Below are 26,589 nucleotides of genomic sequence, written 5' to 3' on the forward strand. Positions count from 1 at the left end.
CTCTCAATCTTGCTGCCTTCGAGAAGCTTTTGGTTCAATAACATATCTTACTGCCTGCGAAAAACAAAAAAAAAAGACAAAATAAGCATTCGAACAAAGTCGGCATGATTCTAACTAAGTCGGAATTTATTATTGTAAAAACGGAAATAGACAATCTAAACATCATCGACAGAGACAAATGTATTTTCTTTTGATCCACCAAACAAAAGCAGTTAAGGATCCGATTCATTAGGATATACACGCGGATCCATTAACAATATTTTAACAATACAATTATGCCCTTTCTAATTTCAATAAAATGTCTCAAATATAACTAAATCAGTGGCAATTTTAGTAATTAGTTAAGACATTTTGGACATTCTTTCATTTGTACTTCTCTTTTAATTATAAGAAGATACCGCCTTTTTTACCCGCTAAAAAACTTATAATGTTATGTGGCTGTTTTTGCAATCAATGTTTTTGTTAGTAGACCTGATGAGAGAGATATCAGCAAAGTTTGAGAAATCATTTTTATCAAATAATATATAGGGGTTGAGTATATTTTCTAAGGGTAAATTGTGGCATTATAGCGATACAGACAAAAACAAAGCAATGAATTGAATAAAAATGGATGACCCTTTCATGAATCTAATCAAGCCCCTTCCTTCTTTTTTTTCAAAGTTTCAACTCTTAACGCCGCCTAATTCTACAAATCACCTCACATTGTTTTTCGTATAACCTCCTCTGGTTGTCGCCACAAGCAACAGACTCAGTCCCAATGTACAACATCTGGATCTTCCTGCAGCAGTTTTTAAGTCATCGGAGCAAAGAAAAAGTGGTCTTTTCTCCAAGTGACACTGCGAATATAGCAGGAGAGCCTCAAAGTAATATACACGACGGATACAGCTCGGTACTGCACAAAGTCGTTTATTGTATTGATGCTTGTATAAGGTTTCGCTTCTCGTCTGATGATCTGTGCCGGAACAACTTTGCAATCTTTCTTCTCTCACAGTCCTGAAATACAGATGAGAAAACAAACAAAACATGGAAACTTAGAAAATCTGGTTCTTGATACTCTTTAACTACTCAAACCTATATAATAAGAACCTAATTCATAATTCCAAAATCCATCGGTTCTGTTTTCTCCATGAACAAGAGCATCAGTTTTGAGACCCTCTCTGTTCCCTAGGATATGATTCTAAGACTAACCAACATGATATCAGCTCATCTTAGACACGGTATTATTATTTTCTACTGACCGGTTCAATTGTTTGATGACCCACATCAATGACTCAGCTTACAACCGTTACATACTACCTCCACGACTAGACAAGTAATTGCATTCGAGTTGTGGCTCTATTACTAGTTTATAGGACTTTAGTTCATTTCATGTCAAGAGCACTTTTGACTTTACAATTCTAAATCAATCTTACACACAAGGAGCGGGTCCATGTTTTAGATATTCATCAAGCAGCTTATTGTCAGGTTAAGCAGAATTATTATCATGGAGACTTTTCAAAAGGAGATTTTTACCTTGAACATGTGAAGATTAAATGGTTTATCAGGATTCATCCTTCTTAGTTTCTGGTAAGTATAGGCAAAGCTCAGCTGGTCCCGGGGAGTGAAGCGTTCCACTTCATTGAACCAAAGACAGGAGAATAGGTTTGACATGGGAGTATGAGCTCGTACTATGAAAGATCCCTCTGGAACATCTGCAATTAAGATCAGAAAAAAAAAAAAAATGTATACGCATGATCAACACCAGGTAATGATTGACCCTTGGATGGTGGCAATAAGGATTCGACCCACATATTGCATATAACTTAAATGCTGGTATATAACTGCTGGCTGCAAAAACTATTAAGATATCGGGACCAAGGATGCAATTGCTTATGCGAAAATCTAAAACCTCAATTACGTATGAACTTTTAACACTAGATAATATTTCAAAACTCAGTGTGCTTCTTACGAGCAACCCAGTAGCAGTTACAGACCCTAACTAAAGAAAACACTCCCCAAGGAAGGTCCTAATCCTGGTTTATATAAGTCAACCAACAGATACTTACTGCTAGGAAGAAGCTTGAACGGATCCGAAGCGTTAAATCTGGTCAGCCCATCAGCCTTGTAAAACTCAAACTGTTGATTTATAATAGTATGGTTATACTTGTTCAGCTTCTTGTTTTGTGCAACCTCTTCCCATAAACAATGACGGTCGTAGTGATTGGATATAGCATACTCGTGACCTTTACGCCATAGGAAGTACTCCAGAATGAGTAGTGGGTCCAACTGAAGTCGTAACTTGCTGTCCAACCAGATTGAGTACCTGGAAGAATAAACAGCAGATAAGTTTCTGTCTGTGTTGATATAGATCTGCTCTGACATGACAAGTTTATCAGCAGATATTGCCAATCAGATTCCAAAGCATATTTCCAGAGAATCGACTTTCAAGATCTAATCGTTAATGTATTTCACACTTGACTTTTTGTCTTTGTGGCTCAGAATGAAAATTATACACATGCTTTATAACTCATGTTATTTCCACTATTTTTTCAATCATACTTAACCATGAGTCACTGACCTGTTCTCTACATGCAACTACTGGAAAACATATGTGCTAGTCAGATCCATCAAAATAAGAGTTATGGATGAGTCACTGACCTGTTCACTACATGCAACTACTGGAAAACATATGTGCTAGTCAGACCCATCAAAATAAGAGTTATGGCTTATGAAATGAGACTCACCTTGCTGATGGGAAAAGTCGGTGTGGCAACATTTTTGGTATTTTTCCTACCCTCCGCATATCTGCGTAAGGAAGATTCTTCACGACAACCAACTTCCACAGACCAATGAATCCTGCTCTGTCTGGGGTATGTCCTTCTGCAGAAACTGTTTGCATGGTAATCTCGTCCACAAACACAATGAAGCATACATTTTTTCTTGACAACCGACTTATCTAAATGAAAAGAAAAGAACTAAGGTTAGTACAGGTAACAATATATCATAATTAAGAATCAAAAGAAAAATACGAACAAAAAAGAGCAAATATGTCTTCCGAGGTTCTTGAGGAAGAGATTCTAACAGATGGCTGTCCATGGTTGATGAAAACACCCACAAAACCAACTTTCAGATGCCAGCTATCTAAGCATTCATAACAAACAATTTGTGCACCTAGCCCAAAAGTGCTCATTTTATCTTATTCCCAGTCACTAGTCTACAACAGTTAATTAAACTGCACGCACAGGTCAAGGCATGCCACTTGAACTCTAAGATAACTCGAGTCGCAAGTCTCTGTTAGTGACTATGTAAGCTCAGGGTCCTTGTATGGGAGACAGGTTACTCTAATGATACACAGCTTACTGGACATAGTTTCCAAATTTTAAACATGGGAAAGCGACGACCAAACAACATAATCATAATCTCAACAACGGATATAGAAGCATACCATTTTGTTGGCAGGAGGCCTCAAGCGATCAGAATTGCCAAAGATGCATGAGATCACAGCGATGTGGCATCTACTGATATAATTAGTATCATCTTCTGTCAGGTCAAATCCAGTGCTTTGAGATCCTTTGGGGCCTTTGACAAAGCCACAATGAATTGTCTTGTCTTGCGCCACGAAGGAATCGTCTCGCTCCTGTAAACTCTGATGACCTGCAAATCTAGGCTCCCACTGTTCTTCTCCACCAGGTTTATCTTCCCTTTCCACGTACTGTAAAGAGAATCTAGCAGATTTTCGAGTATTCAAGGGCTCCACTATTGGTTGACTAGAATTCAATAGCTTCATTTCACATGAACCTGAAATATTTAAACAACAAATGAAATGATGAGCAACAAATACCCAAACTAACTTTATCAACCATGGTAATTACAAGTTTATTACCTGAAGATCTGCGACGACCTCTTCTCTTTGTATCAGACCGTGACGCTTTCCCGGACTTACCACCCTTACTAACAAGAGAAGAATCCCCAAGTGACCTTTTCGACATAACTCCATCATCCTTCTCAATATTCTGTTGCTTAGTCATAGAATGAACAACCTCGCTAACCTTCTCCTTGCTCTGCTCTTCATTGTCATCCTCATGACCAGAATCAACATACTCATCCCCGTCATGAGAATCAATCGCATCATCATCCTCAGGATCAATATCAACTCCTTCATGATGCACATCGCTTTTGTTTTTCCCAAGCGTAGCTTGATACTCAGCTTCATACATCTTAAGTTCATTCCTTCCAGCTTCATTATACATACCAATCCCTTTCACTGATACATCCTTTTTCACATCAGATTTATGCTCAACTCCATCCTCATTATAATCAACATCTCTTCTTCTATCATCCTTATCCCAATCCCTAGAATCTCGTCCATGAACAACTGAGCCTTGACCAAACTCAAGCACCTTTGAAGGATCTATTCTAGTCACATTCGTCAAAAAATCACCTTCGTATGAATCAAACCCTGCCAAGGAAAACAAAAAACGTATGAGAAACAATTCAATTCCCAGCAGCATCTTCAACAACAACACAAAGATGGATCGAGAAAGAAACGAACCTTTATCATCGTAGCCATTACTAGTGAAACCAGAGATATAATAGTAAGCTAGAACAGTAACAAGGAGGACAAGGCAAAGAACAAACACAACAGAGCCGATTCCAAGTCGACGAATCTTATCAGCTCGCACGGATCGTCTCCACCGGTTAGTAGCTTTAGCTCCTCCGACGCTGTTTCGGATCCCGATCGCTACGTGATCGGAAGAAGCTGCTCCGCCGCGACCGCCGCTGAATCTCTCAGTTCCCGATTGTCTGAATTGAGCCATTCTAGCATTGTCGTAGACGAATCCTCCTCTCTACTACCAAGTATAGATGCATATATATATTATATTTATTATGTACAGAGAAGAGTGGTGAAGAAAGGGAGAGTTTTGGAGAAGTATGGTTGAAGCAAAGGTTTTTGTTGGGTTAAGTTCACGGGGACGAATTAGATCGATTTCGCCATTAAAGACCCTAATATGTGATTAGTGAGAGAATGAGAAAGATACAGATGAACGCGCGTGATCGGCGACGCGCTTCCTCCTTCCGGCAAGATTATAAACTTTTATACGGTTGTGTACACTGTGCGCTTTGGATCTGTACTGCCGCTAGATCTCACCCGACCCGACCCGATTACGTTACGGATAACTCGGTTTATCTTAAAAAAAATTAAGGATCATTTCTTTGCTTACTCAACATCAAAAATTTTTAGATCAAATTTCAAATTAGTTCCAACTCACTCAGGGCATGTCATGACGAACTCTATACGCCGTTCTATTGCATTCTCTATTGTAGAATTAGATGCTGTTTTGTCAGAACGGGTTGTACGATGGGACATCCCCAAGTAACATATGATCACGGATCCAACTTTGTGACACAAAGCAGTAAGTAAGGTATTTTACCAGTCAATGCAGTAAGATAAGAGATTGTTTCTAGTCTTTCACATAATATATGTTTGCTTAAGGTTTGTTTAGGGTTTAGAGTTCTAGAGTGTTTACGGAAATGGTATACGTGAATCACGATAGAGTTTGTTATCTTTTGTGGAAGAAAGTTTTACTAATTAGTTTTTTTTTTAATCAGAATTGTTTAAAATTTAGATAAATTAAAATTTTCATATATATACATAGAATATAAAAATTGCCTGAATAAAATCAAAATTTAGAAGATTAAAAGAACATAATATGTTTCATACGGAAATTTTGTTAACATCATCAATATAATACTACCAATTGGTTGATTCAATTATGATTGTATAAAAAAAAAAATTCGCGGTATATGACATGTTAAATCCTAGAAGTAGATTGGAAAAGTTTATAGAACATGTACACAACATACAACCTAGACAACACACTACTTTCACGCAAATGTCTCTCTCAGCCTGTTTTTGGTGCATCACTTTGAGCATTCAAGATCAAACTTATAAAAAAAAAAATATCAAGTTACAAAATAAAATCACCCTATCTCATAGGTTAAATATAATAAAATTTTCCTAATGTGTCCAAATAAACAGAAAGAAGAAAATTATTTTCATTGCCATTTTAATCAATTTCTCCACCAAAATATGTACCCTTGTTGCCAGTAAAATGCTATAATTCTAAGGTCTCTTTTTTTTTTGTCCACAATGTATATATAGCTTGTAGATATCTAATAGCAATCACATGAAATTAATTATACAATAGTCCAAACTTGAAGGCTTTTTAATAATATATCTCTACATATGAGAAATTCAAACTGATGTTTTCTTGATAAATTTGAGACGGTGTTGATTAACGTCTAACGCAAGTTCAGCGAATGGACTTCTGTTTCCTATGTCATGCGATTAGCCTACAGAACATACGAATGTGATGTCACGTTACGTTACCTCACCGATTTATCAGATTATCAGATGTTTTGCTTTTCTCTTCTCTCCGACTATTTTTTTTCTCTTGTCTTTATAAAACAACGATAACAATTTTTCCTAACGGTATAAAACGAGAACAATTTTTCTAAACGACATAAAACGGTAATAGTCTCCCAAAAGAACTTTATAAGCAAAATGTAAATAAATAAACTACTGTAGTCAGATTCGAATTTACAGATAATTCATATTACGGCAAGCAATTTTTACTAGACCAAACCAAACCGAATGATAACGAACCAAACAGAACCGAACTTACAAACAGTTCGGTTTGCTAGTCTTGCTTTATGTGTCCAATTTAACTTCAATCTTAGGAGATTTGTCAAGAAGAGAGTTTAGCTCAGTAACATAGCTTCCCAAGTCAGTTGTGGCGTTAACACCCGAACCAGAACCAGAACCAAAGTCAGACCCTTCTGCTCCACTCTTCTCTTCCCCTTCCTTTGAAGTCAGAGCTCCATAAAACGACTTCATTGCGGCTTCCGTTGAGATAGCATGAACAGAACTGTGTAATTTTTGAAACTTCTCTCTAGTTTCTTGTTCATCAATCAGCTTTTCTCTTAGCTCATCAGGTACGAAAGCCAGTGCACTTCAAAAAGGGTCAAAACAGAATAAGTATAGACTACTACTACTCGAAGCTCATGGGATAAGTAACACATCGCAGAAGCTCATGACTAATTTTAGTAATTGTACCTGGAAACACCTCTAACAATACCAAACTTGTAGCCAGCGAGAACCGATTCCTTATAGCCAAAGTTATAACCTTCCTGCGCTATAGCTTCTTGCCCAGCAGCAATCCCTTCACGGTATCCCGCCTGTGATTTTGATTTACAAAGAAAAGCCAGACATATAGAGATTATGATCAAAACTGAAAAGCATTTTTACAAAAGAAAAAATGATAAGTTAAAAAAAAAAAAAAAAAAAGAATACCGTGTGGAATTTCTCACGTCTCAACTTATTATCATTGTCCAACACGCGAGCTTCACTATATTCTTCATCTGAACTTCCGTAAAAGGGATCATCTGAATCCTCAAGACTGTGATCAACATTACCTATACCCAAAAGATGACTCTTGTCAGAGAGAGACGTGGAAAGCCAAAACTTAGCAAAGTTTAATTCTGCTCTAATCCTTAACAACCAAGCAAACACAAGATACATTCCCAGTAATAGTAAACTAATGAGAACATATTTGCTAACGTTTTCATCAGAAAAAAAAAAAAAAAAAAGAAAGAAAAAACTTTGTTAATTGCAACTTATGAAGGTATAGGAGTCAACCACCATGTGTCGAAAGCTTCAAACTTTCACCATAAAGCTCTTTGGCGAAATTAGATTTCCCATCTGTAAATTAACAAGAACAAGAATTTTCTAGTCGTTTCATTTAGGTGGGGAATATCGTCGAACACCTGGTGGGCGATTAATGAAACTTAACAAGTCACGAGTGAAAATCAAATTAAATTAACCTTCAGGAGGCTCCATCAGTTCTACAGAGACGACACCAACGAGAAAACGGGGTTTGAGTAAAGGATCTTGAGAGCACAGAGGAACCACAAGGAAGACGACGACTATCGTCGATGGCCACAACACAATCACAAGGAGGCGATCCCTAATCTACTGTCGTTTAGTGACTTATCAGGCCCATTCAAGCCCACTTAGCATATCTTTTTCTGATGGGTCAACCCACTTAGCAATTCTAACTCAAAAAAACAAAAACAAAAACGATGAGAAAAAACTCAAATGTTAAAAATTGATAGTGATTATATCATTTATCCATTAGTGATGTTTATCACTTATTCATGATGTTTATCTCATCTTTTACTTTTTTTCAAGTTTCTTAAGTGGTAAGTAACTATATTTCTCACTCTTATATATACGTTCATTTGTTTTATTGTAATCCTAAGATAACATTAAGAGAGAATGAATTCTTTCACTTACATTTTTTCTCTTTCTCGTTTCACACACATACTACATATATAATATAATAATATTATATATATTTACGTTATGTTTTATAACACGTTATTAGCACGATGTCTTTATCACCATAGCTTTTACGAGGTAAGTAAATTTATAATATTTCGATTTATGTTTCTAGAACATATATATTCTAGACATCGTGAAATTATGTTTTTTCTGGATATATAGGCAACCTTTAAGATCAAATCTATAGCTAAATTATATTCGGATAGATGGATCGTTATATATGGTAGACTCTACCTCCTTTACGATCAAATAAAAGCTATGTCTTTTCTGGATAGATATATCGTTATATATGGTAGGTTTTGCCTCCTTCACGATCAAATAAAAGCTATGTATTTTCTAGATAGATAGATCGTTATATATGGTAGACTTTGCCTTCTTTACGATCATATATAAAACTATATAATATTTGGATTGATCATCACGATCTAACAAAAGGCTCACTACAAATCTATATGAGTATTAATAGCACTTGAAAATAGCGGTTTATATGTTTCTGCTATAGTATACTCTCGCCTTATTATTTTATAGCGTTTTTTAAAATTACAAACGCTATCTTAGGTTGAGCGGCAAAGGCGCTTAACTTTTCCCATATCCATCACTCTATAATAGCATACACGAAAATTAAAACGTTATAGTATTGTTGACCGGGAATAAAATTTTATGTGCCCGCCTAAGTGAAAATGTTTAGGAAATATTTTAGGGTAAAATGCCAAAGTCCCCTTCATATTTTTTGCTCATTGTTCTCTGCCGATCCTCGATCTCGATCTCATAATCTCAGTCTTATGTGCCGCTCTTACTCTCACTCTCAATCCTACATCTCTGTCTCGACCTTGCAATCTAAAATCTCTTTCCTCTTCTCTATTGGTTTTCTTTCAGTCTCAGTTTTGGTCTTCAATCTCTGCCTCGATTTCGTAGTCTTGTTCCATCTTCTTAGTCTTCTTCATCTTCGTATCTGTGTAAATCGAATTGGTGTGGTGGAATTTGACATTTAAGGTGAAATTTTGTTTGGTTTTAGGTATTCAAGTTACAATTTAGGATTTTGAGTCGAGATAGTGGATGTATTGGTTCATTGGAAGGGAGCACCAGAGAGAGTTTTCGCTTGATGTACACAATAAAAAAATGGGAAAATATCATTAAAATCATGTAGTTAGCATTTTCGTTGATTTAAATCCCGAAGTCTTCATTTGTTGAAAAAATCCTCATTATTTTCTTGACTTCTGTTTAAATCATGAAGTTTTGTTGACTTTGTCGTTTGAAGCACAACGTTGACTGGAAAGATGGAGATATTAAACGGGGTTAATTAGGCGTTAACGAAGTTGGTAAAATAACGTCGTTTTTTCTTTAATTACATCTCCAAATTGAACCCGGTTCTTATTTTATCTCAAAATTCCCAAATCACAAACCCTAATTTGTGATTTAATTTGGTTAAACAACGAAAGAACGGTCGACCAGGATTCTCGATGTAAAGATTCTCACACCGGCTCCACAAATGCACTTCGATGGCACTCCACGGTCAGGCGAAGCAACCGCCGATGTCTCCGAGCTAGAACTCATATGAATTGCAAATTAGAGTTTGTGATTTGGGGATTTTGGGAGGAAATGAGAATCGAGTTCGATTGGGGGATGTAATTAAAGAAGAAAACGATGTCGTTTTACCAACTAACAGATCTCGTTAACACATAATTAACCTCATTTAATATCTCCGTCCGGCCAGTTAACGTTGTGCTTCAAACGGCGAAATCAACAAGTCTTCATGATTTAAATAGAAGTCAAGAAAAGAATGATGATTTTTTTTAACAAATAAAGATTTCATGATTTAAATCAACGAAAATGCTAACTTCAGGATTTTAATGACATTTTTCCCATAAGAAAATAAACAAGATGAGAGCTAATGGTGAGGAATCACCCGGATAGCTGATGTGGCGTTTCTAATCTAATATCAACCGTTGATTAAAATCAATCTAGTGGACACAAAATTTAGTCCCTTTTTCTTTTTCTCACTTCTTCGGTTCTTCCCCTCATTCTCTTAGCCATCTACTTCTTTTTTTTTTCTTCAATCGATTATTCTAATTCAACTCTGCAAATAAATTGACTACGAATTAGTTTCGAGTTGGAGAGAGCTCTCTTTTATCTCTTCAACCCACAAGAGCTTTCTTTCGAGTAAGCAATTTTTTTTCTACCAGATCCGGTGGAAAATTAGTTGGATTTATGTTCCATTTGTATTCATCGATTGAAGATGACACCTATAGTTTGTTTCCTCTTGTTTCATTGATCTAATGCATTCTTTTGCTGGGTTTTTCTATTGCAGATCTAATCTAATTGGATGAGGAAGAAGGCGAGGAGATTGAGTTGGCTCCTCGGAAAAGAAAAACTTCTCAGCACTTCTGGATTGCTCCTCGAAGCCAAGGATGGCTGGGAAAATTCTATTCAACAAGAGATAAGTAATGATGGACTTGTTCAAGCTACTTGACCCTACGATGATAGGCAATCTGCATTTCTTCAGCCAAAGATGAAGAGCTTTGTAATTTATTTTGTAATATAGGTCTCTTCTGTGTAATTCTTTAATTAAAGAATTTCTGAATGTAGGAATTTAATTTCAACACGTTTTGTAATGATATTTTGTATTATTGTATTATATAAATATAATAAAACTATGGCACTTTCATTGTTAATTTGTCAAATTATCTAAAAATTAAAAAAAAACCCTGGGTAAATTGTAATTTTTACAAAATTTGGTGTAATAAAATAGCAAAATACTATTGCTATTGTTAAATATACGAGAGCATAGAAGAAAGCGCTATATTTGATGAAGATAAGATAGCAGTACCAAAAACTGTTATCGGAAGTGGTGAACCTATTATCACGGGCGATGATAGAGCGTTTCTTAAAACGTTATAATATCATTAGATAGCATTATTCGGATGCTACAAAAATTCAATATTCTTGTAGTGGCTATGTCCTTTCCGCAAAGATCGGTTTTGCCTTCTATACAATCAAATATAACAAAAGGCTATTTAATTTTGTTTATTCGTAAAGAATAATTATATGTGTTATATAAGATTTAAAGAAAATGAAATTTCTTTATAATCAAAAATATATTTCTCTTATGAGAATATATAAAGCAAGTGTAAATATATTTTATGCAGTGCAAAAGTAATTGGAAGGTCTAGATGAGCTAGTCTCTCGATTTCCAAAGACATCAGATTCATAATTATCGATGTCTAGTATTCTCCAAAGTCTCAAAGAAACTCATGGAGTTTCAAAGACATTTTGTCTTAATAAAATTATTATGTTAAGACTATAAATAAATATGGTATCGCAAGATCGACAATATTGGAGACACGCGTGTATATGATTATATCATGCAAAAACAAAGATGACAAAATAATAGTAAATATGAGATTTTCTTATGCTTCAAGTATAACATTACTGGTCAAGCCATCCCGGTCAATCAATGATATTAAAAATCATTGTGATTTTGTTCAGAGGAACAAAAGTTCTTTCAGAAGTGTTGCATGTCCCAGCTCACATTTCATGAAGTTGTAAGCACTACACTTCATTCATATTTGAGGTAACATCTAATTTATGTTGACTTTATTTAAGTTTATTTAAATTTATTTAAATTTTTATTTATTGTTTATGGAGTCGATGGTTATATACATCCTCCTTAATTCTGTAGTAGGCTATGCCTCCAGAATCATATAGTGTTGGCCCATTCACCATCTTTTTGGATTAACAAGCTCATTGTATACATATGATGGTTTGATTTCCTTAATAAATCCCAAATTAAACCCCAAATATAACCAAACTAAAAATAAAATTCGGTCAAAGGTGAATGGACATAAAAGTCATCATCTTGGGAAGGGGTAATACTAATCTCACATCTTATAAAACTACAAGAGTTATCATTTCGAGGGGGAGAATTAAAGGAATCCCACATCGACAATAAGTCAATAAACTTTGGTGAATTTGACACCCCAGAGCCATATAACACTAGTGAAGTCATATCCTATAGTTTATCACATATATATGTCGCATGTGATAAAGTGAAACATCCATGATGTTTACTCTTAAAATGAGTTATGATGAATCGTTCATAGTGCAACTCCAAGATATTGCAAAACGATTCATGATTATTTAATCTTTTTGTTTTTACATGAAACATGCAATTTTGTATGTAATAAATAGAGGGGTGAACCCATCTTATTCACCCCCACCTTCCTAACCAATCAATTAGCCATGTCATTTTAATAAAATAATTCAAAAACTAAAACAATTAAAATTAATTATGGAAACCACTAACTAATTGTCTCACCTACGAAAAGGAAAAAAATACTTAAATGAATAACTTTAAATCTCATATATAAAGTCAATTAACCCTAGTTTTCACATGAATAAAGAGATTTGCTTTTCTACTACGAACCAAAGTCCAACCATTAAAAATCATTAAGAACAAACGAATAAGTCATGCTCTCTTCCCATCCTCACGTGTCACGTCCATCTGGTATTGGTGTCTTCTCTCTCAAATTTTGATTTATCTGTATGTATAATTCTTGAATCTACAGTTTTCGTTGTATTATGCTCCTAATTCTCTTCTTCGTCATCATTAGTTTTTTGTAGTGTATGTTTTCTTTTCTTCGTCATCATAATTATGCTCATCATTATTTTATTTTCTTGTTGTTTAATAGTTTATTTTTCCTTTTATTGACAAAATTAATATGATATATTAATAAATTAATATCATATAAATTATTGCAGGTTGCGATGGAGAATGGTCAAGAATTTGTTCATGATGATCAATATGAATGTAGTGTGCAAGTTTCAGTCTCGGGTGAGCCCGATTGTCTTAGTCAAAAACAGTTTGAGTTTCAAGTAGAAAAATATGATTCAGTAAGTGATGACGACGAATTTGAGGAAGAAGAAGATGAAATTGCCAACAAAGAGGACTATGTTGAAACTGAAGAATTTTTCTACTTTAGAACCAAACACAAAAAATGAGAAGAAAGATGAGATGTGTATTGGATTGGAGTTTAGTTCTGATGAATCTGCATATAATGTTTATAAAAAGTTTGGAGGAGAACATGGTTTCGATATAAGAAAACAACGGAGGAAGAAAAAAAAAAGGTGGTGGGGCTTCTTTATGTTTGCTCAAAAGAGGGGTTTAGGAAGGAAACCGAGAAAAAAACAAATTATTCACAACGAATTACTCGATGTGGTTGTAAAGCTCATATGACTTGCTACCTTCAGAGGACAGGAAAATTTAAGATGTGTCTTTCAACGAGAGTCACAACCATGATTTAGTGAAGACGCCTATGAAGCATTTAATAAAAGGAAACCGGATGTTCTTTGTCGCTCAAACACAACATGTTGATGATGCTGAGATGTCAGGAATTTCAGCAAAAGCAACCGTCGAAATGATGAGTAGAGAAGTTGGGGGACGAGAAAATCTGGGTTTTTTGGAGAACGATTATCGAAATTACATTTACTGAAAGCGAATGGAAAAAATGGTAAAAGGAGACGCTGGAGCAGTTTTAGAATACTTTCAAAAAAAAAAAAGAGGATAATTCATCTTTTTTTATTCAATGCAACTTGATGAAGATGATATGATCACGAATATCTTCTGGGCAGATGATCGGTCTATAAGTGATTACAATCTTTTTGGAGATGTTGTTTGCTTTGACACAACTTATAAGACCAATGAATATGATACACCATTTGCTCCATTTGTAGCGGTGAATCATCATAAGCAAACTATTATGTTTGGTGCTGCTTTACTATATGATGAAACCACAGAGTCATATAAGTGGCTTTTTTAGACTTTTCTCGGAGCAATGTTTGGAAAACAACCAAAAACAATTCTTACTGATCAGTCTGCAGCAATGGCGAATGCAATAACAAAGGTGTTCTCCGAAACAAAGCATAGGTTATGTGTTTGGCATATTTACCATAATGCTGCAAAGAAGTTGAGTCATGTATTTCACGAGCCAGGACAATTTGCCAAAGACTTTGGAAATTGTGTATATGACCAAGAGGAGGAAGAAAATTGGTTATTGGCATGGAGTAATATGCTTGAGAAGCATAATTTGACAGAAAATATATGGTTGAAGAATGTGTTTGATGTGAGAGAAAAATGGGCAACGGTGTATGGACGTCATACTTTTACAGCAGATATGGTGAGCACACAACGTAGTGAAAGTATAAATAATATTTTGAAAAGATACTTGAAGAGCAGCTATGACTTATTGTCCTTCTTTGAACACTATGAGAGAGTCTTGGATGATCGACGATATAAAGATTTAACCGCAGACTTCAAAATGATGCATACCTTTTCAGTATTATTGGCTTCTTTAGAGATGTTGCAGCATGCAGAAGAAGTGTATACACCTGAAGTTTTTAGCTTGTTTCAGAAGCAATATACAGTTATCGGTGATTATGTTGCAAAAAAGGTTAGTAAGTCTGAGATGGTGTATGAATACAAAGTATCTTATCGTGGTGGACCGAAAGAGCATTTGGTTAATTATGATGCTATAAACCAAGCAGTAGAGTCTAGTTGCATGAAGTATTCTTTTGTTGGGATCTTATGTCGTCATACATTGAAAGTGTTGGATAAAAAGGATGTTAGAAGAATTCCATGTACCTACATCTTGACTCGATGGAGTAAAGAGGCAAAATCACGAAGCATATATTCTTATCGTACAGAGATAACTAATGGATCTGTAACACAATCGATTGGAAAGCGTTACAGCCATTTATGTCGAAATTTCCGTGAGATTGCATCTATTGCTGCATGTCAGTTGCTTAAAAAGTTAAAGGAAAAGAAAAAGGAACTTGTAAAAGCTAATGCATGGATGCTATCAACTTCACATGTTGAACTTTTGGAAGGAGAAGAAGACGAAAAAATTCCAAACGCAAGTGGAATTAAAAGAAAAGCTACTGTTGGACGACCAAAGAACAAAACAGTCGGACTTCATGGTCGGTATTTGAATGCTCTTGAAACAAAAAAAAATGTGGTACATCAAAGAGAAAATTATCATTTCAGGTATTTAATAAATAATTTTCCTTTTTTTTTGTTTATGTCCAATATCACTAAAATGTGACTTAATCAATTTGTGTATGTATATTAATTACAAGATAAATCGATAAAATGTTTCAGTACTCAACTCTCATTTCTAATACTCAGTTATCTGTTGCTACCACTGATCCGACCTTACCGACATAATTATTTTCCACAATTACAAGTAAATACTTTAATTTTCGTTTTTATATTTAAATTATCTGTTGTTTTTTATAATTTGAAATTTATATTTTTTGTAGGAATTTGACAAGTGTTATGGTGATTTATCTAAGCTCTATTATTTTGAAGTGTACAACACACAAAACTGTTGAAACTCTATTATTATCTAAGGACTATTTAATTTTTGTTTAGAGGTCAAGTCGTTATATCCATAAACTATTCTGAAACTATTTTAATATCTCTCGTTGAATTCCTCGATATTTACTCACTTTTTTCTGTTTTTTTTTTTGGTTGTTGGATACATATTGATTTGTCTTGACATTTACTCGACTTATGTGATTCTCTACGTCCTAAAGTATTTTATCTGCATATATGTATGAGTGAGTGACCGAGTGTGCATCTAGTATACAGAGAGTAATTTTTTGTCCATTTGATTGATAAGGTCCATATATTTACTACTTAGTACTTAGTGGTGTTTGTTCATATTGTTGAGTTTTTTTCCATTTGATTAATAAGGTCCAACTATTCTTTTTTTGCATTTTGGAGTGCAGTTCAACGATTTCTTCTCGGAGAAAATAAAGACAACAACTTTTACAAAAAATTAGTGGTCCCTACAATTCTGTATTTTTTCCTTTTCTTAGGTGAGACAATTAGTTAGTGGTTTCCATAATTAATTTTAATTGTTTTTGTTTTTGAATTATTTTATGAAGATGATATGGCTAATTGATTGGTTAGAATTGTTCTAATAAATATTATATATGAGGCCAACAGTTTGAAAGAAATAATTCTCCCATGTTATATATTCATGATTGGAGATCAAATATATCTTATTTCAAATCTTATGTGGTGTGATGCATATTTTAAATGCTCCTCCACACCACATAAAATATATCATCTAAAGAGGATGAAATATATAGATGCAGGAGATGAGTCTACGCTCTAATAATATTGAACCATCTTATGAGAGATGTGCCTATTGCAAGATTTGCATATCATCAAGTTGGATGATAAAATTCTCCATCATTATGGGAGAATCATCGAATAGTTTAGGGTCTTTTTAAACAAATGAATATGAACTTAAAAGTTTAAAAGTTCAACAGATCACTATTCAAAATATATATTGCAAATCAAATGCAAAAATGTGATGGATGAGATTTCATATAATTATTGATCCTCACATAAATGAATATGAACTTGTAGTTCTAAGAAATCTCACATCCCAACTAAAAAATGCTCCAATAAAATATGTCTCTGGCGGATGACATACTAAGCCTATGACACATAAGAAACGTGATAGACTACTTTGGTTCCTTAGATAAATAAAATCTTTAAAAAGAAAAAGGAGCAAATTAAAAATAGGATTATACTCTCAAAAGATGAGCAAATGAACTCTTAAAGAGGAGTAGATAGACTCTTTAAGAAGAGCTAATAGACTCCCAGAGAGGAGCACATAGACACCTAAAGAGGAGCAAGATACTCCTCAAGAGGAGTAGAGAAACCGATTGATATGATTAATAACGAAATCAGGTACCTGAATAAAATTATTTATATAATGATTAAAGAGATCTCGATTAACCATGTCATTATGGGAAATATGGAACCAAAGACATAATGTCGACAATAAAATATTATATCGCGCAATGTGATTAATGAGGATCATAAATCTCCGCTCTGTGAGCATATAGAGATATATATTGGCCTATAAAAGAGGTAGTCAGGTCTATATAAACTCGTATAATAGACGAGTAATTTTTGGACTAGTGGTCCAAGCATCAAAAGGGTATAATGATATATAACAAAATGGTGTGTCGTGCCATGTTTTGTTAAAGTACCCTATATCAAACAAAATTGATGTTATATGATGACTTGAAATACATCTCATGAGATGCTTGAAGAGCTTATCCCGAAAAATATATGATATGATAATTATGTCTTCGAAAACTCATAACAGCGATGATTTTAAACATCATCAAAACTCTTGAAGAGTTATTCAGAATAAAAGATCTTGGAAAGACAAATATGTCTCTAGATATTCCAAAATAAACATCTATCGAAATAGATGTTATACTAATCACTTCTAAAGGAAGTCAAATAAATATATATATATATATAGTCATATAAGATCATATATAAATGCTGACGAGCATTTATATTGTGTATATCATTTGCTACTAATCTCTTTCCAGCATATAACTCATTCTCTATGTGTAAATTTTGAGATGAGTTAGAATGTATCTTCTATTGCAAAGGTACGATGACTTGAGATTATTATTTTTTAGAAACCCCGAGTTTGGTCTAGTTGTTTTTGCAGATGGAAGATTTTTATCGGATCTATATAAAGATATATAGCAAAACAACGACTTTGTGACGTTTTAGTGACAAACTTTGGTCGTCGCTTATTCAAGTCATCCTAAAATAGTTTTGCTTCATATGCCATATCGAGAATCCCTAATGGCTCAGATGATGCTTGAACGTCAATCAATAGTTATCTGCCTAAGATTGGAGCCTCGTAACATGTTGACGAAAAACTTCGAACTGAGGATTCGATCAGCATCAACTAGTTAATGCTTGTTTGGACCCATTAACAAGAAGCAACTGAAAGGCAACAACTCTGTTTGAAGACTTTGTTGCATATGTCGCCCAAATCAAAGGAAGCTACACCAAGAACGACAAGACAAGATATATTCTTCTCTTACGGTCAAGAATTTGAGAAGAATAAGAAAGTTGATAGCCAATACATCAGCTCAAATAACAATGTAGCAGATGTACTTACAAAGGTGCTTCCTGCTACTTCATTCAAAATGCATCTTCAGAGATCAAAATTCATCTTTTGAAGATGATACTTCCAGGGGGAGAATATGATGATTTGTGTGGTTGCACTCTTTTTCCATTATCATGGTTTTTATCCCACTGAGTTTTTCCATGACAAGGTTTTTAACGAGGTAGCAAATAACACACAAATTATCGATCTGAAAGAAGAATGTCAATGGTGAAGATCTATCTCTCTTCAAAATCTTTGTCATATATTGACTAGATTAGAAGAATGAAGGGAATGATCGATATGAATCATCGACGGAAGATATGAAGAAAAGTAAACTCGTTTGTTCTAAGCAAAAAGTGATCGATATGAGTCATCTACGAAACCTATGAAAAAAACAAGACTTATCTGCTATAAAAGGGAGATTATGTCATTGTACTCTTTTTTCGTTATCACGGATTTTATCCTATACGGTTTTTACATAATAAAGTATTTAATGAGAGGGTACTTATCTATTAGTGATGTTTATCTCATTTTTTACTTCTTCTTCAAGTTTCTTAAGTAGTAAGTAAGTGTATTTCTCACTCCTATATATAAGTTCATTTGTTTGATTGTAATCGTAAGATAACAATAATTAAGAGAGAATGAATTCTTTCACTTACCTCTTTTCTCTCTCTCGTTTCACATACATACTACATATGTAATATAATAATACTATAAATATTTGCGTTATGTTTTATAACAAATATATAATATATTAGTACAACGAAAAAAAATACCATAGACTTATGGAGTAAATTACAAGTACTATATATTATTTATTAATTAATACAGATGGGGAAACAACAACAGAAAAAGATTAACATAAAACAAGACAAATAATAAGAAAAGTCTCTAACGGCGGCTAATGTGCACCGGAATGCTCTGCTCGTATCGGAAAAAATTGTCGGGATCAACTCTTGTCTTAACCTGAACCAACTTCTCAAAGTTATCCTTAAAATACTTAACTCCATACACTTTACCTTCCTCGTATGTTGAGTTCAAGCTCTTCCCAATGTCAACGTCCCTGTAGTTCAAAAACGCCTCTCTTGGATTCTTAGTCACGTAAGGGCTCATTGCGTCAAACACTCTTTCCGTCTGGCTCAAGCAATCTCTAGCGGCTGCTTCACCTGGCACGAACCAGTTCGAGGAGTACTGAATCTTGAACATTTTCCCTGCTCGATGAGGAAACGCCGTCTCTGTCTCCGGTATCTCGCTCATTCTCCCGCCGTACGGGTTCCAAGCCATCGTCACGTTCTCGTTCTCTAACAGAATCTTGAATATCGATTCCAAACCGGGTTTCGAGATCGGTTTCTGCACGTAATCGGATTTTCTCTTGAGGAAGATTTGCTTTTGCGGAATCCGGTTTAGCATGACCGATGTTGGTGCTGTATTGGGTGGGATACTAAGCCAGAACAGAACCGATTCGATCCATTTCATTTCTATGCACTCTGTTTTATTAATACCGAGTTCCGGGAATTTGGCGTTCATAATCTCTAGAAGCTTCTCGGAGTCTCCTAAGAACATTCCCATGAAAGAAGCCTTAACAGTCTTGTTACTTGAGCTCAACGTTAATCTTATAAACAGATCGTTGTCGACCTTGTCAGCGATCTCTTGCCATTTGGCTACAAGATCGGTAGTGGTTACTCCTCCTCTGTTTCCTACCGTTTCAACGTTAAAGACGGTAACTTTCTCCGGCACCGGAACAAGCTTGATCTTCCAAGCTAAGACAACACAAAAGCTAGCGGCTCCACCGCCTCGTAAGGCCCAGAAAAGATCTTCTCCCATAGAGCTCCGGTCCAAGACTCTTGCGTTAGCATCGACGATCTTAGCGTCTATAATGTTATCAATCGATAAACCGTATTTCCTCATCATGTTTCCGTAACCTCCACCGCTAAAATGCCCACCAGCGCCGAGACCAGGGCAGATTCCGGCTGGGAACCCACGGAGGTTGTTGCTTTTGTTGGCAACTTCGTAGTAGATCTCTCCTAGGGTCACACCGGATTGTACCCACGCGGTTTCGAGTTTTGGATCGATCTCGATTGACCGTAAGTTAAACATGTCGAGGACGACGAAATCGACCGTGGATAAATAAGACATACCGTCGTAGTCGTGGCCTCCGCTACGGATCCGGAGCTGGAGTCCGAGTTTTTTGCCGCAGTTGATTGTAGCTTGGATATGAGTGAAGTGAGCCGCGGTCACAATCGCTACTGGTTTACGTGTCGTGCCGTTGAAGTAACGGAGATTACGGACGTAGTTGTTGAGGATAGTGAGGAAGTTAGGGTTTTGTTGCGTGTATGTGAAGTTTTGGATTGGGGACTCTTGGTCGGAAGGTTTGAAAATAGTGAGACATTGTGTGAAACTGTCTTCGAGTGTTGGTGGTGCTGCTAATGATGTTGGAATTATAAGGAGAAAAACTATGACGATTAGGGTTTGAGTTGTTAGAGCATTCATTTTTCTTACCTTGGAGAAGATAATGGCTCTAGTGTTCTGAGAGATTGGTGAGGGATTGTGTTATTATATATTGTATTAGTTTGTCTTAAACGAATAATAAATTGCTTTTCTTATGAATGTATATTTTTGGTAGACTTGAAATCTAAAAAGTAGTCAATATAGTTAATTACAACTAGATCTTTTAAAAATAATAATAACTTGTCTATTACATTACAAACAAAGTTTAAAATGACAATCTTGAAAGTTAAAATCTAAATATATATTTCCAACCCAAAAAATGAATAATTTAATTTATTATATCCCCTATTTTTTTTTTGTTTTTTTGTCTAAAGCAGGTTTCAAACACATTAAATAATATACAAGTTCAATACGCGTTCTGACAATTTGTAGCGAGTATAGTTAGGTTGAAACCTCAAAGATAATGTAGAAATTAGAGAAGGTGGTTTCTTATTCAATACAAAAGAGGTTTGTCCAATTAGGACTTCAGAGAAATTTAAACCTTATTATAAGACTATCAAGATTTATCTCGAGATCACGCCTTCAATAGTTGCTACACAAGCATGTGTTGGTGTGGCCATTAATTTATGTGCTAGTTTAAATTTTTCAGGCCATTAACTTATAAAAAGTGCCAAACTGCCAATATATCTCTATTGCTAAAGACTTGTTAAAGTGATCACAAGAGGTGGTTGATTCGAACGTAAAGTCCCAATAGCTCTATTGTTGAAGACTCCGCATTTGGAATTTTATATCTTAAAGATGTTATGGAGAAATGAATAGATATATTAATTAGTCATGGACACATTGCATAGATATTATTAATTAATGTTTTTATACAAACCAACTAATTGATGGGGTTCATTCTCAATTTGCTTATATTTAAAAAAAAAATGCTTTAATGGAGCCAAATATTAATTCGTCACTACATGCGAAAAATGGTACAAAATTAAGCAAATATTACACATTTAGTCAAAATGTACATCTCAGAAAATGATTTCGTGATGTGATACATGTCGTCACGCTTGTATACGTTACTATAATTAAAAGCACTGAGGCTGAAACTAACATCTTTAATTCTTCCTACCAAAATGGTGGAACACGTGACAAACCACCATTATGTAAACTTTGTCTTTGTGTGCGGGTATCTATTTCCATATTCTTATATTTTTAATGGGTATAAGGATGTTTATACCCAACTCGATCTATTGTTATCTACATATGGTATTTTTTGACTAACGTGAATTAGCATAGTTCACTATTACGTATATATAGGTAAGTAGTCCAATCGACTTAGACGTATGTATTTGTGTACAAACTGTAACCATAAGAAAAAATTGATAAGTGGTTGCACACTTGCACCATCAAGTCATGACGCCAACTAACTAAAAGATTCACCTAAAAGCCCTCTTTAATGTATTCTCTTTGTTCATTTGGGTTTACAACAAAAGCAACTTTTTCATGCATTCGTAAGGGATAAGCAAAATGGCTATCGGAGGATTGGCTCTTGATGACTCGGACGCCGGCAACATTGACGCCAAGATCACAGCCACAGTTGTCATGAGTTGCATTGTGGCTGCCTCATGCGGTCTCATATTTGGATACGACATCGGAATCTCAGGTTATAATTCTAGCACACAAAGGATCATCTCATACAACAAGTTTTTAAAATTTAAGTAAAAACCAAATTATACTAATTAATTTAATTTTTGATTTTTAAATTTAACAAAGGGGGTGTGACGACTATGAAGCCGTTTCTTGAGAAATTCTTTCCATCAGTTCTTAAAAAAGCTTCGGAAGCTAAGACGAATGTGTACTGCGTCTACGACAGCCAACTTCTTACGGCCTTCACATCTAGCCTCTATGTCGCCGGCTTAGTCGCTTCCTTAGTGGCTGGCCGTCTCACTGCGGCTTATGGTCGCCGCACCACCATGATCCTCGGCGGTTTCACTTTCCTCTTTGGTGCCCTGATCAATGGTTTAGCTGCCAACATAGCCATGCTCATTTCCGGTCGGATTTTGCTAGGATTTGGTGTTGGTTTCACCAACCAGGTAGCTGTAGTTCCAATTTCAAGTCCATAATATAATTTTGTTTGTTTGTGTAGATATACATGGAAAAGTGAGCCATCCGATTTATGATTTAGTTTCTTTGATTTTGATTTTTTTTTTCTTTTTTATCACTTCTATAAAACCTGAAGCCAAATATATAGTTCGTATGGTTAATATTATATTTATGAAATAATAAAAATAGACAACTTTTCTATATTGCATTAATATTATATTTATGCGACAATTAAACTATACAACTTTTATAAATTTTTACTACACTAAAACTGTTATGGTCCACTTTCTGTTTCAGTTTGTTGGTTTGTTACTACACTTCAAAATTATGCGCTTTGTAGACAGTTTAGTTTCGGTTTAACTTGTATTTGGTTTTTGTAAGCAAATCTATTACAAGGTAACTAAAAAAAATACAAAGTTTTGAATGTGAACTCGTACGTACGCTAGGCGGCACCGGTATATCTTTCGGAGGTAGCGCCACCGCGATGGCGTGGAGCATTCAACTCCGGCTTTCAATTCTTCATCGGTGTCGGAGTAGTAGCAGCCAATCTAATAAACTACGGCACGGACAGCCTTCACAACGGATGGCGCATCTCACTAGGCCTAGCTGCTGTACCAGCCGCGATCATGACCGTCGGATGTCTATTCATTTCCGACACACCTTCTAGCCTCTTGGCCCGTGGGAAACACGAACATGCTCACGCGTCGTTGCTAAAGCTACGTGGCGTCGAAAACATAGCTGATGTGGAAACCGAGCTAGCGGCGTTGGCTAGGTCAAGCCAGCTAGCCATAGAGGCTAGAGCCGAACCTTTTATGAAGACGATATTGGAAAGACGGTATAGGCCTCATCTTGTGGTTGCTGTGGCGATACCATGTTTTCAACAGTTAACCGGGATCACGGTTAATGCGTTCTACGCGCCGGTTCTGTTTCGATCGGTTGGGTTTGGTTCTGGTCCGGCTCTTATCGCGACCTTGATACTCGGGTTGGTTAATCTTGGTTCGCTTCTTGTCTCAACTATGGTTATTGACCGGTTTGGTAGACGTTTATTGTTTATTGCTGGTGGTATTCAGATGTTTATCTGTCAGGTACGTTCTAAACTTCTAATTAGGTTAAGTCATGGATTATATATTTATGCTTATCACCATGCATGCAAAAATTGATAGTCATGTACAGGTGGCAGTGGCTGCGTTGCTAGCGGTGACAGAGGGAGCCACCGGGGACGGAGAGATGAAGAAGGGCTACGCCGTGACGGTAGTGGTGTTACTTTGCATATACGCGGCTGGGTTTGGATGGTCATGGGGGCCATTGAGCTGGCTGGTCCCGAGTGAGATATTCCCACTCAAGATGCGGCCGGCTGGTCAGAGCTTAAGCGTGGCCGTGAACTTCGCCGCAACGTTTGCTCTCTCTCAGACGTTCTTGGTAACGCTTTGCGATTTCAAGTACGGTGCGTTCTTGTTTTACGGCGGTTGGATCTTTATAATGACGTTATTCGTCATCATGCTCTTGCCAGAGACAAAAGGGATCCCTGTGGATTCCATGTATCAAGTTTGGGAGAAGCATTGGTATTGGCAACGGTTTACTAAACGGACGTCAACTTGAAAGATGCAAAATTGCAGTGGTTTACATTTTCCAGGGATTATGTTTATTAGTTAGGATTGAAAGGATATAAGACAGGTAACATACATCAAATTAGTATTGTATGCATATTTTCACTGGAATATTTATATTGTTATGATATTAGTTATTTTCAAGCTGTCTAATTAGTTGTATATTGATATCCTACAAAATTAAAGTGCAAAAGAGTTTCATTATAGGTTATATAGCAAATTGAAAATTTGAAATTGGGTTAGTTTACAAAAATATGTAGGACTCATTTACAATACGGAACATAAACCATATGAAGTTTTCTTCTTTTTATACACTTTTCACATAATCACACGAGCTTATAGACGAGTAGGTAAAATTCGCATATACATTTCATTTTTTTCTCTATGTGAGTGTAGCTTGTTTTAGACAATGTTATTCTAATCAAGGACACTACAGTTTTTGGGTTGTATAGTTACGAATAATATTGTAGTTATGTACGTATTTTTATAACAAAAATTGGTTTGCTATAAATTTGTTTCGAAAATTTATTTGCGTCTATAGGATAGTAGCAAAATCCCCGTTGTGAGAAAGCAAATTAGCTATAAATTTGCAACAATTATTATTGTATCAATTTGCTTCAATTTAGTCTCAGATATATTGTAACGGGTTGTTACAACTTTTCACAAACTAAATTCTCGGTAATAGTTACAAATACCACAATTATGTTCTAACAAATTTGCTACAATTTGTCATTAAGAAAACAGTGGTAATTTGCGTCAATTTTGTTTCAATATTTTGTGACAATTTGTTATTAAAACCCATAAACTACGTCCAATTTCTGTAGTGGGAACTGATTTTGTATTTGGACATTGATGCAGCACATAATTAGGATTATTTGTATTTTAATATTATTATTAATTACATGATTTATCTTTAGAGGTTTCTAGAATATTGCATAGATCTTAGGGTTTTATGGTTTTATTAAAAACAGCATATTCATATCTTTGTATATCCTAACTTTTTTTTTCGAGAAGAAAACCAGTTCGCCCTAACCGCTTTTCTCTGGCACGATTTACGAGACATCCTCTTCCGGCGGCGTCGAATCCGATCGGTGCCACTGGGACTTCGATCTGTCACCCTCATCCTCTTCTTTGCTCACTAATCTTGGTCTGGTTCTGTTTCGACTTCACTGGAGGGTCAACAATCGCTACTCCGGCCATGCTCCAGCTTCATCCTCCCCTTTTCTCCCTACCTCAACCGATGAGTCTCCTCAACGGTCTGCCTCTGTCAAGCCCTCAGCCACCCAATGTCAAATCTGAAATCCCTGAACCCGCTTTTAGCCTTGGCCTCTGTCGTTCTTATCAACTCCCTTTGAAGTCATCCCCAACATCTCTTTGTTCCTCGGAATTAGTTCCCTTCACCAAGTGTTTTACTTGGACGTAGTTGGACATGAGCTCTGTGATGACGTCGGAGCTGCGTCAGATCGAGACGAAGCTTTACGAGTCGAGTATTGTGCTTCATCAAATCATGTATGTCCCAAATCTTCTTTTGTTCCCAGTTAGTATACCTCTGTGCCGATACTTGAAACCCACTGTCCGAAGATTGCAGTTGAATAATATCAATCATTGTTGCTATGTGGTTACAAAAGGTTTTTGAGAACCCTACCCTTAGAACTATCTAGGCTTAACCCCCAGAACTGTCATAGTTTGAAGAAGATTGGCATTATGATCTCAGCCCTATGCAGCTGTGGTTACTAAAGCTTCTCTACTATGTTCTACCTTCCGAAACTGGAACCTGAGTCACTACAATTCCTCATGTGCACCATCTGTCCAGCTACCCGAAGTGTGAGGGAGACCGGCATTATGATCACTTCTCAAAGAAGAGGTGATTACCGGAGCTTCCCTAATCTTCTATCCATATCTCTCCTATGCCCTGAACTTTGTCAACGGCATATCATCAAAGCCAAGGAGTGTATCACCTTTGTCCAAAGTTTGAAGAGCTTCGGCATTATGACCTCAATTCCATGGAACTGCGGTTACCGACAACCTCTTAAGCAAACTCTAACCGCCATGAAACCCA

The 26,589-nt window shown here is 35.7% G+C and overlaps 3 protein-coding genes, 1 long non-coding RNA gene and 1 pseudogene across 6 annotated transcripts; 3 read left to right on the forward strand and 2 right to left on the reverse strand.

Moving 5' to 3' along the window:
- Positions 1-495: 495 nt before the first annotated feature.
- LOC104757787 (uncharacterized) lies at positions 496-8,051 on the reverse strand. 3 transcript variants are annotated; one of them, XM_010503478.2, is made up of 12 exons: positions 7,864-8,012; positions 7,679-7,741; positions 7,334-7,455; positions 7,097-7,218; positions 6,710-6,992; positions 4,532-4,826; positions 3,863-4,438; positions 3,425-3,777; positions 2,724-2,935; positions 2,046-2,302; positions 1,513-1,691; positions 496-993 (listed from the first exon to the last, which is right to left on the reverse strand). In XM_010503478.2, exons 1-12 carry the CDS (start codon positions 7,877-7,879, stop codon positions 907-909), a joined length of 2,565 nt encoding a protein of 854 aa, XP_010501780.2. In that variant the 5' UTR covers positions 7,880-8,012; the 3' UTR covers positions 496-906. The 3 variants fall into 3 exon arrangements, with proteins under 3 accessions (XP_010501780.2, XP_010499997.1, XP_010499999.1); XM_010501695.2 differs by lacking the exons at positions 496-993; positions 1,513-1,691; positions 2,046-2,302; ... (2 more) ...; positions 3,863-4,438; positions 4,532-4,826 and having other exon boundaries at positions 6,516-6,992; positions 7,682-7,741; positions 7,864-8,023; XM_010501697.2 differs by lacking the exons at positions 496-993; positions 1,513-1,691; positions 2,046-2,302; ... (3 more) ...; positions 4,532-4,826; positions 7,679-7,741 and having other exon boundaries at positions 6,516-6,992; positions 7,864-8,051.
- A 2,295-nt stretch (positions 8,052-10,346) lies between these two features.
- On the forward strand, positions 10,347-11,055 carry LOC104777432 (uncharacterized). The gene is made up of 2 exons (XR_766281.3): positions 10,347-10,543; positions 10,692-11,055. It is a non-coding gene; the product is annotated as an uncharacterized LOC104777432 (long non-coding RNA).
- Positions 11,056-13,764: 2,709 nt separating this feature from the next.
- LOC147947005 (protein FAR1-RELATED SEQUENCE 5-like) lies at positions 13,765-15,705 on the forward strand (annotated as a pseudogene).
- Positions 15,706-19,109: 3,404 nt separating this feature from the next.
- On the reverse strand, positions 19,110-20,933 carry LOC104777433 (berberine bridge enzyme-like 14). The gene has a single exon (XM_010501698.2). It carries the CDS (start codon positions 20,866-20,868, stop codon positions 19,270-19,272), a length of 1,599 nt encoding a protein of 532 aa, XP_010500000.1. The 5' UTR covers positions 20,869-20,933; the 3' UTR covers positions 19,110-19,269.
- A 1,230-nt stretch (positions 20,934-22,163) lies between these two features.
- Positions 22,164-24,683, forward strand: LOC104777434 (sugar transport protein 5-like). Its single transcript, XM_010501699.3, has 4 exons — positions 22,164-22,483; positions 22,594-22,913; positions 23,370-24,008; positions 24,097-24,683. The coding sequence occupies exons 1-4, from the start codon at positions 22,348-22,350 to the stop codon at positions 24,520-24,522; spliced, it is 1,521 nt and encodes a 506-aa protein (XP_010500001.1). The 5' UTR covers positions 22,164-22,347; the 3' UTR covers positions 24,523-24,683.
- The last annotated feature ends 1,906 nt before the right edge of the window (positions 24,684-26,589 follow it).

The sequence above is a fragment of the Camelina sativa genome, chromosome 3 (assembly GCF_030686135.1).
Source record: "Camelina sativa cultivar CO46 ecotype springtype chromosome 3, ASM3068613v1".
NCBI lineage: Eukaryota > Viridiplantae > Streptophyta > Magnoliopsida > Brassicales > Brassicaceae > Camelina > Camelina sativa.